Below are 16,172 nucleotides of genomic sequence, written 5' to 3'. Positions count from 1 at the left end.
TAAGTTTTATTAGTTAAATTCTCTAAACATTTAATTTCAACTCAACAGCAAATTAAAGAATTTTTTTTAATGAGATTTCTCATATTTTTCTTTGCTTTTTTTAAATTAAAGACACCTAATCAGCTATGTCTTCTAAAAACCTAATACAACAACAAATTAGTACACTTCCGTTAGAGGAATTGCAAATCAAATAATATATATATATATATATATATATATATATTAGGGCGTATCGAAAAATTCGATATTTCTTAGATCATTTTGCGGCAGTGCGGGAAAGATGTGAATTCCCATTATTAAAAAATGAGCGGAATCTTAAAACTCTGGGTTGATATCTTCTGTTACCTCAGTGGGCCTAAAGTTCCAAAAATTGGACAAAAAATGATTAAAATACAAAAATTAATACATAACCACAGATTACGTTGATCGGTTTGAGGTAGCACTTAAAAGTTGCAATATTTTAAAAACAACAACTATAACAAATTTTAGAATTACAGATTAATATCTTCTGCCGCATCATCGGCATCTAATTTTGGAAATTTCGATGCATTTTGGTACTTTTCTGTATAACTGTTTACTGCTTGCACAATGCACAATCGAGACAGACTGGATTTGGCGCTCTGCCCAAAAATTTATTTATTTATTTTTTTTTTTTTTTTTTTTTTTTTTTTGCTTGTTACTTGGAGGTCGTCAATTTGTGTAATTTCGTTTGTTTCATTTTCAGCGAAGAATCCTACCTAGTGATTAAAGATGCTGATGAAGTGCAAAACGAGGCAAGTTGGTGCTTTTATTACAAAATTTGATTTGATTTTACACCAACAAACACAATATTTTAAATCGTTTGATAAACATTAACATAATTAAATGAGTAATTAGTTTTTTTTCTTGAAATCGCAGTAAAATTGTTGCTAGTTACAGTAATTGTTTACTATATTAATTAAAACAGAATTACAAATGCAAGGTTTTATAAAAAAAATTATAGGAATTTTCTTTTTATTCATTTTTTAATATGTGCAGTACTTAAAATAAAAAGCGAAGCAGCCTGAATAACTTTTAATCGAATGATTGGGTTTACACTAACTAAGCTATTATATATATATATATATGTAAGCCTGCTTCATACTCTCAAAATCTAAAGCATGTTTTTTTGCGCTGCAATCTTGAAAATATGGTCTCACTGATAAATCAACGAGGCAATCAACAGTTTGAGCTATTATTTGATTTTTCCCCCAAATTTTGCGATTTTTTTTTTTTTTATTCTTTCGAATTGAATTCTAATTTTCAAGGAGTACGCAGTAAAAATGTGCATTTCAACGCGTTCAGAAATATCGGTTCTGCCTCGAACTTAAATATCGGTACCTTGAATCGTTATACAACGAAAAGTTGCTCCCAGTTTTAATAAAGTGTTGAACTGAACCATATTTTTGCTCCAGTTGATTCATAATATTCTGTACTCACGTGAAAAAGTACGACAATCTAGTTTAAATCAGCATCTTATTATGGTTGCTAGTAATTTGTGTATGATAACATGATTCAACACGTTCCAATGACGCCGTGACCATTGAGAATAGTTTACTGAGGTCAGAGTGAGTGTAGCAAAATAGTTTACAATAGGCAGCAGCCTTAAAGTCTTTTTATATTTATTCAAATTTTATTCATTTTCTCCTGACTTTTCAACTTTCGAATGGAATTTTTATTGAAGGTAATTAATTTTTTATATTGTTTTTTTTTTCAGGGCCAGTGTAATAAACATTCGATAGAACAGAAGAGCAAAAAATCAAACTTAATGTAAGACTGATCAGAAATGTTATATTTAGGGTTTAAAATTAAGAGAATTTTCATATTTTGGAAATTTTTCTAGGACCTGACTGCAAAGCAAAGGAAAGATTGAGTAGAAAGATATTTTTAGGAATATTTAATAATTGTCAAAAAAAAATTATTTTTAGTTCTAGTGCATATTTACCAACTGATATATTTTCCGACCATGAGTTTATCACTGACTGTCGTTATTTGAGAACAGAACTTGATCGATTCGCAAGAAAAATTTAGTCACTATGTGCTTATGCGATAGTTTTGTTCATATATTGAAAGGAAGAATTTAAAAAAACACGGGATCATAAAAAAATAATATCCTAAAGAATAATTTCTCTCAATATATAAATAGTTTAAAACTATTAATAGCGCTCTAATATCCGAATAATGTCTTCGAAAACAAACTTATAAAAATTATGATTTTATTTTTAAAATCCCCAATTCTTGAAATCTCCATTTTATTAATTCGGATAACATCGTCATCGTTTGTGATATATTCCGTCTTTTTATTATATACTAACTAAATACTTCGAAACTATAAACACTTTTTTACCAACTCTTCGAAGTTGGTTAAAAAGGTTAATAATTAATAAATCATTGTTTATCAACAATCAGGGTGAACAAAGTGAGAAAACCTGAAAATATTATGTGGAAAAATCGATATCAATTAATATACCATATACATATTTCATATTTAACGTAACTTTTTGAGCTAACATTAGTATTAAGATAAAGGGGCTTCTGCGTCAGGAACTTTGGGGATTCAGGGGGATAACAGAGACTTTTTTTTTTTTTTTGATCTCGTGGAAGTGACGTCACAGTCAGCCTGTTCCTATTTCTGCCAACATGAAAATTTGGACTTAGTTTCGGCTTTAAATATAATATTACTTTTTTTTAGTGGCAACATGAAACTTTGAATTTATTTTCCGTGTTTGATGGCGAACGATACCAATAGACGAAGAATTATTTTGATTAAAACTAAACAATGGTTTTAATTGATAATTAATCAACGGCTATATTTAAACATTTATTAATGATTATACTTAATAATTAATTATTAATGACTCGTGGTGCCATCTAACGATTCTTTGAAGTATTATTTAAGAAATTAGATAAGTTTACTTAGATCTTTAAAGTGTTCAGAAAATGAAATTTCAAGGTTCGAACTCGCGACCTCAAAATGTCTCCGCGGGATGGTTGTTTCGTGATTGAAAATTTAATTTTATCTATTATAAAAAAAAAGTTTTTGGAAACTCAGAAAATTTTTCCATTTTGAAATTTTTTTATGCTGATTACTTTTTCCAATAATTTAGATTTTTTTAAATATTAGATTATTTATTTTAGTCATTTTTAATTAATTACTTTTAAATTAGAAATTTAATTTTTTATAAACCTTTATGTAGAGTACATTGACTTCAGATATGCAAGGTTAAACATGATACTACTCATTTTTCACGAACTTTCTTAGTGCTTAACAAGTTAAACAAGATATATCCTGCATCACATTGATTTGCTTTTCCCGCTAGAGGCGCTCTATTTTCCATTTTTCGAGTTTATTACTACAGGTGCTATCATCATCATCATTAAGTCAATCAGAAAAGACATCCAATGACATCATGTTTTTTGAACCAATCAGAAATGAGTTATCCAAGCAATGCATTCTAGGTTGTAATCTATCTTATAAAAATCAAAGATTCTCACTGAAATCATAAGAAACAACTTTGCTTTTTCCTGTATGTCTTTTTAAGTATAGAAATGGCTGAATTAAAACGAAAAGCTGCTGAAGTAAGTATTCTTTTATTCATTTTGATGGATTTTGTTCAATGCTTAATATTGTTTATCTTAATAAGTTCTTTTTATTATTATTTTAGTGTCCCCGAAGTCCTTTTCACGAAACTATGTTTCCTTTAGGAGAAGACGTCTTTATTTCCAGTTCTATTAACAATGAACGGATTCTAGTTGACGCAAGAGAATACTAGAAATAGAAAGAAAAGTTCTATCCATGGAAGGAAGGAATAACTCTAACACTTTACCAGTTTATTCATTTAGTAAACAGTTTATTGAACAGTTAATTGACTGAAACGACGAAAGATGAAAGACTGAAACGACACCCTCTTGACGAATACTCTATAGACTTATCATGCTTCATTGATCCAGTGAGTGTAAATTCTGAAACTCTCTCTCTAGTGTCGGCATTCAAGATAAAGATAAGTGGCAAAATATCGTGATGATTGAATTTCGAGAAGCCGTCATCCTTAAGAAAGTTAGTACTTGTCGAAATGGAAATAATTTCACGACAAACTTAATCCTAAATGGTTCCCAATTGCATAAAATATTTTCACTCCGAGAATTTCTGCTGGACAATTTATACTATTTTAAATATAGTCATTTGGACTTTAAGAAATATGTTTGAAGATGTGCTAACGTATCCTGTGCCAGTTGTAGCTCCCGAAGAGAATGGAACTATCATCGAAACTTTAAGGCACATCTTATGGACTGAAATATTCAAGCTTTTAGCTAATCACGAAGACATAGTTAATCCTATGAAAGTTAAGGTCTGGTTTCTTAGGACAAGTGCCTTATCTGAGCGTCAGCGGGGCGTCAACGTTCCGCTGACGCCAACAAAATATTGGTTTGTTAGCTCAAGGCCTGGTTTCTTAGAACTAGCGCCTTATTTGGGCGTCAGCGGAAAGTTGACGTAGAGCTGACGCCAAAAAAATACTTTTTTGTTAGCTCAGCTTGAGCAGTCGGTCCAACGCAGACATTATCTCTCATTGCGCATGCGTTAATAACGCAAACAAATATTTATTTTGAATTTGTATTGATTTTGTTATTGTCGACTAGTGTTTTAGAGAACAAAAAATGACTTTGTCCAAGAAAAAACACATTATAGCTGAGTTAAATGAAGAATGCTATGTTTAATGAAGAAGCTATGTTTAATGTCAAAATCAAAATCTTGGCTGATTTCAATGTGCTGTTGGAAGTTGTCCGCCATTGCTTCTGTGGTTAACGTCACGTTGTAATCCAACTGCAGTTGTGTCGGACGGCAGTTGTAGTTCAAGATGAGCGTTCAATGACGTATACTATCAAACTCACAAATGGACCAATCAGAGGTTAACGCTGATTTCCAGCTGACGGCGTCCTGTCCTAAGAAACCAGGCCTTAAGTCATTTAGAGCGTTCATTCAACACACTTTTAATGAATATCAAACCAAATGAAATTATTAAAAAATAATTTATGATACTGTTAGAAACAAAACACGTCGTCCTATCTCTCATGAAAATTTATTAAGCTTTGTAACTTCTAATTTCCCAGAATCTATTGATCTTGTTGAACTGCTACAAATAGCAAGAAATGACTTTTGCTCAAGTTCAGCATCAATAAATATTTTATGATTTTCTTTATAACTCTTTCTTATTTGTGTATATAGTTGATAATAGCAGAACTATAGGTAGACTCAACTGTATAATCTTTTCTTATTTAAACTTTGTATCATTAATATGGATGCGCTTTATAAAGATCCTAAGCTACCAGCTAGTTTTTATGGTGTTGGTGCATTGCACCGTACTCTCGTTGATGAAGTGGAGGCAAATACTATTAAACAGTGGCTCTGCTTTAAAAATTCTTACACACTACGTAAGTCTCTTAGGCTTAAATTTCAACGGAATCGTGTTTTAATGAGTGACATGAATATACAATTTCAAGTTGATTTAGTTGATATGCAATCTCGTTCTGAATTTAATAAAGGCTATAATTAAATAAATAAATTTAATAAGACTTGCATCGATGTTTTCGCTATATATATCTAGGCTATTCCCTTTAAAGATAAAACAGGAAAAAATTTAAAGTACCACTAGAAGCAGTTTTTAAAGAACGGAAACCTCAATCATTTCAATGAGGTGATGGAATAGAATTTAAAAATAAGATTGTTCAAAATTATTTAAAAAACATAAATGTGAATTTTTTTACAACCAATAATCAAACAAAAATATCACAGATCAAATAAAACATCTCAGGTAACAGCTGAACTATTTTAAAAAGATTCTGATGATGGTTTAAAGGAAATAACAAATTTTTTCAAAGAAATTGCCATAGTGGACATGATTGGATGCATACATTCAGATTTATTTTACCAAAAGAGACTTTTACTTAATTTAGTTGATTTGAAAATAAAACTGATGCGAAGTGCATCCGAATTTTGTCTAAAAGGATGTGCTGGATATAAAGTAGCACTGGATCATGAGTCTTTAATCATCAGAAAAGTTTGTGTGAATCCTGAAGTTATACTTGGTCATGCAAAGGCATTGGAAAAAAACAAGTGCAAAATATCCTATCAATCGAATCCTCTGAAAAGTGAATTCTATTGTCGTTATTCAAGATACATGTCTTTTATTCAAGATAATGTATTTTCAGGCCAAATGCCAAAAAAAGTGATTGTAGGATGTGTAGATAATGATGCTTTCCTCGGATCACTTACAAAATCTCCTTATGAATTTAAACATTTTGATTTAAATTTTATTGGAGTGTATGTTGACGGAAAACCAGTACCTCACAATCCTCTAGAACTCGATTTCTTACAAAACCAATACATTCATGCTTATAAATTTTTATTTACCGGTATGGAACGAGTGGGTCAAGACATAGGAATATTTATCTCCGGAGAAGAATACGTGAAAAAAATTACATTGTTTAGATTTGATCAGTCTTCAGATTTATGTTCAGGAAAACATCGAAACCTGATTAAACACGTGACTGGAACTGAAATCTAACAAATCTCCAGAGCAAACTGTATATGTCATTATTTTTGCCGAGTGAGAAATTTCAAACGAGATTAACAAATCAAAAAATATTTTGTATGACTTGGGAAACTGAAGAATGGATGGAATGCAACTATTTCGCATTTTATCTTAGGAAAAGATTACATCACTTTATTTTCAAGGAGTTTATTCGAGAGATTCCTTGCCGACGCTACGGAAAAAATTCTTGTGCATGAGCCAATTCCGATAATTCCACACAGCCCGGTACTCACTGGATTGCTTTATTTGCGAATCAGAAGAATGAGGTAGAATTGAATGACTCTTTTGGTAGACCATTCAGCTTTTATCGCATATTCAGCTGTACAATGAAATTGTAGAGAATTTCAATCACCTTCCGAGAAAGTGTGTATTCAATATTGTATTTACTTTTTACTTAAACGATATCAAGGCCATTCTATGCATCATATTTTGAATCAGTTGTATATAACTGATTTTCCCATGCATCAATTTGTTAAGAAAAGATACGTGTAAGATTTGTGTTTAGAAAATAATAAAATAAGATTAAACTGAAATATTGCGTATTTCTTCTATTATAAAATTTTTATTTTATTACTAGAAAAAAAAATGTAGAAACCTTTTTAAGAAATGAATACGGTTAGAAAATTTTCCGCCTACGAAAAAAAAAATTCTAACGTTTTTATTTTTTATATATAAGAAATAAAAATATTTTTATGAAAACTTTTCAAAAGTGATTACTTTTAGAAAACGTTTCTTTCCTAGAAAAAAAGAATATTTATAAACAGTATCGTTATATGCAAGAAAAAAAATTTCAGAAGATATATTTTAAGAAAAACTTCTCTTAAAAAAATTAACAAAAATTTTTGTAAATCAAATTTTTTAGTAAAATTTATTTTTAAATTTTAATTGAAAAGATTTTATTATGAATGTATTACTTTACACGAAAATAAAACTTGGACGACAATAACAAAGAGAAAAAGTTTAAATCAATAGCATTTATTTTTAAATTTTCAACCAACCATTTCTGCGAGCATACATTACAGGTTTTTTTATTCTATTTACAATGAACAGCTTTTTATTTACATCTAAATGTGTTGGCAATCGAACATCACTTAATGCTTTTTAAAATACATTTCTCCCTACAGAAGCTGATTTTCTGTTTCTTAAGAAGTCATTAATAAGGTTTACAATATTGCTTCCAGGAACGGCATTATCTTCATAAATAATTTCTCCTTTAGTATTCCAAATAATGGATTCTTGAGTTTTCAGAAACTTGTAGATATCTTTAACTTTCTCTTGAAATCGAGTCGGAACTATAATCAAAATTTTTTCTTCAAAGTCCTCTGTTTCATTTTTGATTTTGGAAGAGTTTTCTTCTACAGTCTTAATTCCTGGATCTCCTGCAATTGATGATTGGATTCGGAAATATCCTGTTTCTTTATCGAAAAATATGTATATTTCTACAATACTTGTGAATACAAAGTCGTCTTCTCTAGCATCTGTTAAGTCCTTGTTTTGTGCAGTATTTTTCATTTGTTGACCCAATTCCGATAAGTGTTCTTGAACTTGAACTCTGTCTTCCGGAACCAGCACAAACTTCTTACCGTGCTCCATGAATGAGGGAACTGATGATGGATATAGCTGCAGGCAGTAAAATAAGTAGAAAGCTTTCTCCTTTTTGAATGAGAATTTTTTTTCTCTCATACAAGGGTGTTTTCTTTTGTTTTAATTTCCTGATATGGAGCTAAACGAGTTTTCTTGTTAGCAGTATATTACGACAAAACACACTCACACAAAGTTTTATTCTCGCTCTTTGAACACTTTTTTAACAATCCTTTGGGGATTTTCGATTTGGAGATCAATTTTATGAGTTCTAATGTGCATTAATCACATCCGGTCATCTTACTATCAAATGATTTTTTTTTACTGTTTTGCTGACCTTTTTATAACTTTAAGAGGAAACGTGCAAATGCTTTTGCAATGAGAGCAATGATTAAAATCTAATGAATGTGCAGGGCAAAAATAAACAGTTGATATAAGTTCATTAATTTAAGGACAGTCAAGATCTTCTAAATAGTAGCACACTCTGCCTTATAAAAATTCTAGAAACTTTCGTTTCTCGAATCCTTTGCATAAATGTGTGAAAATATGTTTAACAAAAATGATAGAACGGATGGAAGGCTCCAGTCCTTGATCCCAGTTTAATCGATGAATATTTTCCATCTCGATTTTTTATTTAAAGAAATCTGATGCAAAAAAATTGAGCAAAAATTGTTTTTATTTCTCCCTGTAAAAAAATAGTAACGGCTGCTGCCATTGTCACATCTGTTTTGGGTGTTCAACATAGTGAAAAATTTAGTTTTATTGCGTTAAAACTATAACATTTTGAGACTTGAAATTACGACACGTGCAGGGAAATATTTAGAGAGTGCGATAAAATAAAAAAATTTAAAATGCTGTTATTAATTTGGGAAATACTTTTAAGCGAACAGCATAAAACGCATGAAGACCATATAGGCCACAGGAATGTAACTACAAATTTGACGTATTGAAAACATATTATTTCAAAGAGGAAAAAGCACTTGTAGAATAATTAATCCCAAGAAACTGAAGCTGGAATATCTGTATACGAAATGTATAATGTGAAAAATTCTAATTGCATTAAAAATGGAAAAGTTGATACTTTTCCAGCGCTAGTCCCGTATTTTCAAGACTCAGAAAACACCATTCACGTTTGGTAGAGTTTTGAAAATGGGCGCGTATGATCGAATGCTCGACGCGTGTCGACTTCCTATATCTTTTTAATTTTTAAGTTAATAAAGTTTTTTATGTTATCTAAATAGCGCTTATGACACTTTTACTTCCAGAAAAAATTCATAACACGCTAGCTCTTAAACATTTTCAATTATTTCTTTACCTCTATCTTTAATTACATCGTTTATTTAATACACAAAAAGAAAGTTTTTAAATAATTTTTCAGGTTAAAATTTGAAATTTTATGAGTCTTTTTTTTTCAGTCACAATATAACTGTGATTATTCATTTGAATGAGATGCCGACTACAACTTATTCTTATAGACCGAAGTTTGAGGTAAATAATTTTATTGAAAACTCTAACTAATATCTTATTGATATACACTCAAGAGCCAAAATGTTATGACCACCTCTTAATAACGAGTTGGCCCACCTTTAGCCCGCGACACAGCTGCAACCCGCCATGGCATGGATGCCACAAGTCCTTGGTAGATGGCCGGAGACAGATTGTACCAGATGTTTAAGCAACGTTCACGCAAATCCGAGATATTGCGACTTAATGGTCTTTGAACTCTGAGCTGCCGATTCATGACATCCCAAATGTGTTCTCCGGTGATGATAGAGATCCGGTGAATTAGGTGGCCAGGACATTAACTGGAATTCAGCATCATGTTCCTGGAACCACTCCAACACAATTCGAGCCTTGTGACACGGGGCGATGTCCTGTTAAAAAATTCCATTTCCTATTAGAAAAACTGAGGCCATATAAGGGTGCATCTGGTCCGCAAAGATGTTCAGATACCCTGTAGCATTCATGGTCTGCTCTACCACAACCACGGATCCCAGAGACACGCAGGAGAGCGTTCCCCAAAACATAATACCGCCACCACTGGCCTGTGTATGACCTACTGTACATTGAGGGAGCAACTGTTCGCCAGGAAGACGGCATATCTTGACACGGCCATCGGCGTGATGAATGACAAACCGTGATTCATCTGACCAGGCAACTCTCTCCCACTGATCCATGAACCAGTCACGATGTTCCCGGGCCCAGCGCAGGAGTAGTTGGCGATGACACTTGGTCAGCAAAGCGTATGCTGCGTAGCCCCATATCCAACAGTGTACGCTGAACAGTGTGCTCTGATACTACTTTACTTGACCCTGAATTGTATTGGGCTGTCAGCTGAGCCACTGTCTATCTCCGGTTTTGATTCCCCAAGCGAGACAATCTCCGACGATCTTTTTCTTTGATAGCGTGTGGTCGTCCAACACCATGTCGTCTATTGCTGGTTTCACCGTCATTCATCCACTTTGTATAAGTACTAACAACTGTACATCGCGAACAACCCACCAGTCGTGCAGTTTCGGAAATACTTGTTCCGAGCTTTCGAGCCATTACAATCTGCCCTCTATCAAAGTCGCTTAGATCCGCAGCCTTTCCCATCACACACAGAAGTAAGTGAAAGAATGAGTCTTCAAACTCTCCAGCAACAGTTAAATCCCACTTCCACCTCATCACGTGCCTTCCACGTCATCCAGGAGAGTTCATTGCAAAATGTAGGGCTCTTGATGTTTTGGCTCTTGAGTGTATATATATATATATATATATATATATATATATATATATATATATATATATATATATATATATATATATATATATATATATATATATATATATATATATATATATATATATATATATATATATATATATATACATATATATATATATATATATATATATATATATATATATATATATATATATATATATATATATATATATATATATATATATATATTTCTAATAAGTACTCTTTATTTGCTTGATTTCAAACTTCTGTATTCCATTAATAAATGTACTCATAAATGCTTATGAATGTATAGGGGTATCAAGAAAATAAAAATAGAGGTATTGAACATTATATATAATATTATTTTATCAAAAAAAATTATATTCCTTTCTTAGTTTAGGGAGAGGATGGATTTATTGCTCAAGAGAAAAGGGAGATTCACTTGAGCGTTTCACTTGATATATTCACTTGATATACAACTTGATATATTATTAGTATACACGAACAAAAAATAATAATAATTCTATGAAATAAAACACAAAGAAAGTAATTCTTGTAAAATTACGGACTGAATGATAATGACATTTCTAGCAATAAATCATAATTCTAGTATTTAAAAGTACAGCATTTAAACCATTCATTACGGAATTTTTCCGTTTATATGGTAGCGGTTTACCTGAAATTCTCATTACTACACATGTAGTAAAACATACAAAACTGAAAAGTAAATTTAACCGAATAAATGTTTTTTATGATATACTCTAAGATACGATAAAATTACAAATTTTACCTCATTTACCGATTTTTTTCACAAGTGATAAGACCATATTTTATTGTTAATTTTATAAGAGTTATTACTAACCCGCTTCGTTCAAAACTACCTAGCGTTTATTTTTGTTACCATAGAGTAAGAAAAACTGCACATTTTAACATTATATGGTAATTTTGATTGTACAAGAAATTCCTCAGCTTAATCCTAAACAAAAAAAAAAAGGCTTTAGGGAATTAAAAACAATAACAACCTCAGAAATTAAAATTTTGGAAAAGGTTTTTCTTTTTAATATAAGAAATTAAAAAGGAAATAAAGAAATTGGAATTAGGCTTAAATAAATAACTAAGATTCTAGCAGTGAAAGTTGAAAATATATCTATCAAAGGAATCGAAATATATTTTAAAAATACTTTATAACTAATTTTAAAAATGCTTTATGAAGAAAATATATTGCTCTTCAGCTCAAAAACTTACTAACATCTTCAAAACTACGTAGATTTCAGATCTAAAGCAAAGAGATACACATTTTCATCCAAATTAATAATCCAAACAATGTAAATTAAACATTTTTAGGGTACTGAGTACTGTAAAATATTCCGGTCCAATTTGTGGTAAAAAGTACCGGCTGTCAGTGTGACGGTACTTTTTACTGTAAAATGTGAAATCAGTCTCGTCAACGTGAAAAAAATAGTTATTTTGGGCTAATTCTCGAAATTACAATTTTATGACTGCTTTTCCAATCATTTAAAGCTCATTAGAATTTCAAAAAAACAACAACCATGAAGCAATATAAAGATAATTAGTGTTTTTTTTACTTAATTTATCTATTTGTTTATTTATTTAGAAAAAGGTAACAAAAATGACTATAAAGTAATGTATAAAGAATTGCTTTTTTTATTAATATTAGTAAGGTAAAGGGGTAAAAATAATTTTGCTGAAAAATAATTGCTCGACAACTTCGATTGGTTAAATAAAGATTAGGTCTTATTCATTAGGAGCAAAAAGGAACTCTTTTCTTAAGCGAAAATTACTTAGACAAATACTATTTAAAATTTTGTACACAAGAGTATTACTCGAACTAATTTTATGACGATTTTTTAAATTAAAACTTAAAACTTAATTTTTTAATATATGAACTGTGTTGAGCCTGTATTTGAATGAACTAATAAGGCAGAAACAATTTAAAATATTGCAAAATCAAGCTATGAAGTTTTTTAAAGAGCAAAACTTTATAGTTAATAAAAAAATAACAAATAAAAAACTGTAAAAATCGAAAACTTTGTCAATCAATACGATAAAAGAGTCTGAAAAATTGTGTTAATAAAAACTATGGAGATAAGAATTGGATTTAAAATAATATTCTATTTCTTGAATTCCAATTTCACTTTGAATCTATTCTGATTTTTATGATGTTCAAGGAAGTAAATAATTTAAAGAGATTCAAATTAAATATCCATGTTTATGAAACCAATAATTATTTCTAAAAAAGCCTAAATCTAAGCAAAAATTAAAATTACGTAAATATTATTTTTTTAGACTAATTCATGAAGAGCTAGTACTCAAGTGACACAAAATCTTTGTTCTCGTCAAAAAAAGTGAGGGAAAATATTGCAAAGTAAATCCGTAAAACGTTTCGTTTTAGGGAATAAGGGAAATATTAGTAACTAGGAGGCTTCGTCCCCTGCTCGATGGCGCTCACCAACCCCCTGAACTGCTTTCACAGTTCATTTCAGATTGCTTCGCAATCCAATGCTCGCTTTGCTCGCTCATTGGATACGTTCTTAACGTCTAGTTTTTGTATACTTTTTTGAATACTGAAGTTCCGAAAACTTTTCACTGTAGAAAATTCTAAACCTGTACATTTCAATATTAATTTGAAATTGCAAACAGTTCACATATTTTTCTTAATCACACTATTCTAAATTTCAGTTGTTGAGAAAAGTAACTGTTGTAAGTTTTGTTTTAAAGTCTTTCCCACCAGAGGGCTAAAGCCATGTGTTGTAAAACAATATGAAATAGTAGTCTGCCACTGAACGCCAGATGTAAAGCATGGGCTTTGATGAAGATAATTTTGTATTTTTAATTCTCTGAAGGGCGCCACCTTAATAATATGGAATTTGTAAAATAAATGTATATATTTTTGATTGTTGATGAAGCCCATCGTTTTGTGTTTTCATCAGTGTTCAGAAGCAGAACAACTATAAGTTTTTTATTTTATCACAAAAAAATAAAATGTATGAAAAACAAAGAAAAGAGTGAGAAAATGAGTATAGTCATAAAAAAAGTTAAAATTATAATATAGTATTTGTTAGTTAAAATAAAACTTCTTGTTTAAGTCATTGCTAGCAGTTCAAATTTCTCCGAGGCAATTCTAAAATATAAATTAAGGTAGTATTGTTAAGTTGAAACACAATATTTTTAGTTTTGATATCAACAATACAATTCAATTTTTCACAAAAATGATTGTTTCCATTGTTAAGTTCAATGTCAACAATTCAAATTTTTCTGAGGCAACTCTTAACCTCTAAATATTATTTTTCTTATGTACACATTTCTAAATGTCAGTATTCAACCACAAAACAACTTAAAGTCCTCAAATTTAGCATGAAGTTGTAAAATGTAATGAAAGAGGGTCATATCAATAATGAAAGTAGAAGTAAAGTTAGTACTGTAAAATTAAAACAATATTTTCAATCAATGAGCCAAGTTCTTCAAGAAGCAGTTGTAGAAGTAGGTTGTTTATTTAAAACTTTTTATAGAATTTCTTTAAGAACACAATTGTTAATTTGGGCAATTGGCGATACAACACTTTTAGAATTGAAGGATTTGTTACGTCAAGCGCTCAGGTATCATAATTTTGATCTAGTTGCGCTTCTATGTCATTTTGATTTATGTTGCTAAGTTAACTTTCAAAAAATTCTATGACTGGCAACAGCATTTTTATTTTTTAAGTTGTTTATTTTTATTTCTTTTAAAATTCGTTATTTTTTTAGCGAAATGTTTTTTAACCTTACAGAATTCTTTGCTGACTGTTTTCTCTATGAATGAAGAAAATAAAGTAAATATTTAACTGTTGTGAAAAGAATCTTATTTAGTTGTACAAAGCATTTCAGCCAAAATTTGGGAGTCACGTAAGAGAATTATATATATTAGATCAGAAACACATCATTAAAAGGCAGAATGCTTTGGAGTTTTCAAAACAAAGCAAACGTTGCCACCGGCGGAAAAGAAATACATCCAAAATTTGGGAGCCACGTAAGACAATTATATATAATAGATTATAATTGGTCTCTTTTTTTTCAGAGAGTGGAGTTATGGAGTAACATAGGAGGCTACATAGGAATATGGCTTGGAATATCTTTAATCGCTTTATGCGATTTTTTCGATACAATAATTGGCATCCTTTTTCATCTTTATCAGAAGCTTCATGTCAGAGCTAAAAGATTAGTAATACGATTTTTTAAACGGTAAATTTTCTTCGTATGAATAATTGTAAACAGGCCTGAAAGCGAGACGGAAAAGAGAAAAAATTGGTAGTAAACTATTTCAATAATTTTCGGGAGGAGTAAATCTATTCTTATCAATAGACAATTCATTGCTTTTAATTTTTTCTCGTTCGTTCGTTGTAGTGGAACTGGGAGTCTGAGGCCATACGGTAATTTTCTCTCTGTTCGTTCATTCGTTGTAGTGGAACTGGGTGTCTAAGGCCTAACGGCCCTTTTCCCATTCATCCTGAAATTAGACTAAGAAACATGCATGACAAAAATAAAGTTTGGGGAGCAAAACGGAGTTCGTAAGAAAAAAAAATGGCACTTTGCCATTACTAGGTAATAGCAAAATTACAAGTAATGAAATAGCACATGAAAAAAGGTAAAATTAAAGTATAATGGGAAAATAAACACTAATGAATATTTACAGTTTGGGAGTACATACAAAAGGGGGGGGGGCGAGTTAAAGGAATGTGAGGATGTGCGTATATGTGTAAGTAAGTGTGGCTGTGTTAAAGTCCCGGCCGCCCTGGTAATTACCACTCGTGTAGGGTCGCTCTCTACACTTAAGTTACAAAGATTAGCTTACCCCTGCTCAGACCCCGAGGGGTTGAAATTTTTTCTCGGTGAAGAAGCAATTCAGAATATAAATTGTATCCGTAAAAAAAATTTGGTTTGTTTTATTCCCGAAAAAAAGGTAAAAATGAAATTTTTTTGTAACCAGTTCTTACTCTTTTCCGTCTTCAGTCCTTTTCCGTCTTACATCCTTCCGTCTTTCAGCCCTAATTGTAAACTGAAAAAACTGTGCTGTATAAAAATATATGTCAAATGAATGTTTGAATAGCTTTTGTGACAGTAAATAAAATTTGCTTCAGGCGTTAGAATGCGTTTTATTTTGTTGTTGTTCAATTTTCTGTTTCCGTCCTTTCGAAATGATACTTTAAAATTTGGGATTTTTTTTCACAGTATGTGTTGCCACTTTCAATGGATATTTTT

The 16,172-nt window shown here is 30.7% G+C and overlaps 1 protein-coding gene across 1 annotated transcript in view; it reads left to right on the top strand.

The window, feature by feature from the left end:
- LOC107445808 (uncharacterized) overlaps nt 1-15,542 on the top strand; it is a 111,755-nt gene extending 96,213 nt beyond the window's left edge. Inside the window, exons 24-27 of the mRNA XM_087160050.1 lie at nt 725-773; nt 1,736-1,788; nt 9,605-9,677; nt 14,992-15,542. Coding sequence (XP_087016176.1) covers nt 725-773; nt 1,736-1,788; nt 9,605-9,677; nt 14,992-15,159 — 343 coding nt within the window. The 3' untranslated portion in view covers nt 15,160-15,542. The remainder of the gene's footprint in view (nt 1-724; nt 774-1,735; nt 1,789-9,604; nt 9,678-14,991) is intronic.
- Nucleotides 15,543-16,172: the final 630 nt, after the last annotated feature.

The sequence above is a fragment of the Parasteatoda tepidariorum genome, chromosome 3 (genome assembly GCF_982258835.1).
Source record: "Parasteatoda tepidariorum strain Cologne lab strain chromosome 3, Ptep-v5.0, whole genome shotgun sequence".
Taxonomy (NCBI): Eukaryota; Metazoa; Arthropoda; class Arachnida; order Araneae; family Theridiidae; genus Parasteatoda; species Parasteatoda tepidariorum.
Note: the sequence above shows the minus strand (reverse complement) of the source record. Positions and strands in the feature narration are given on the sequence as shown.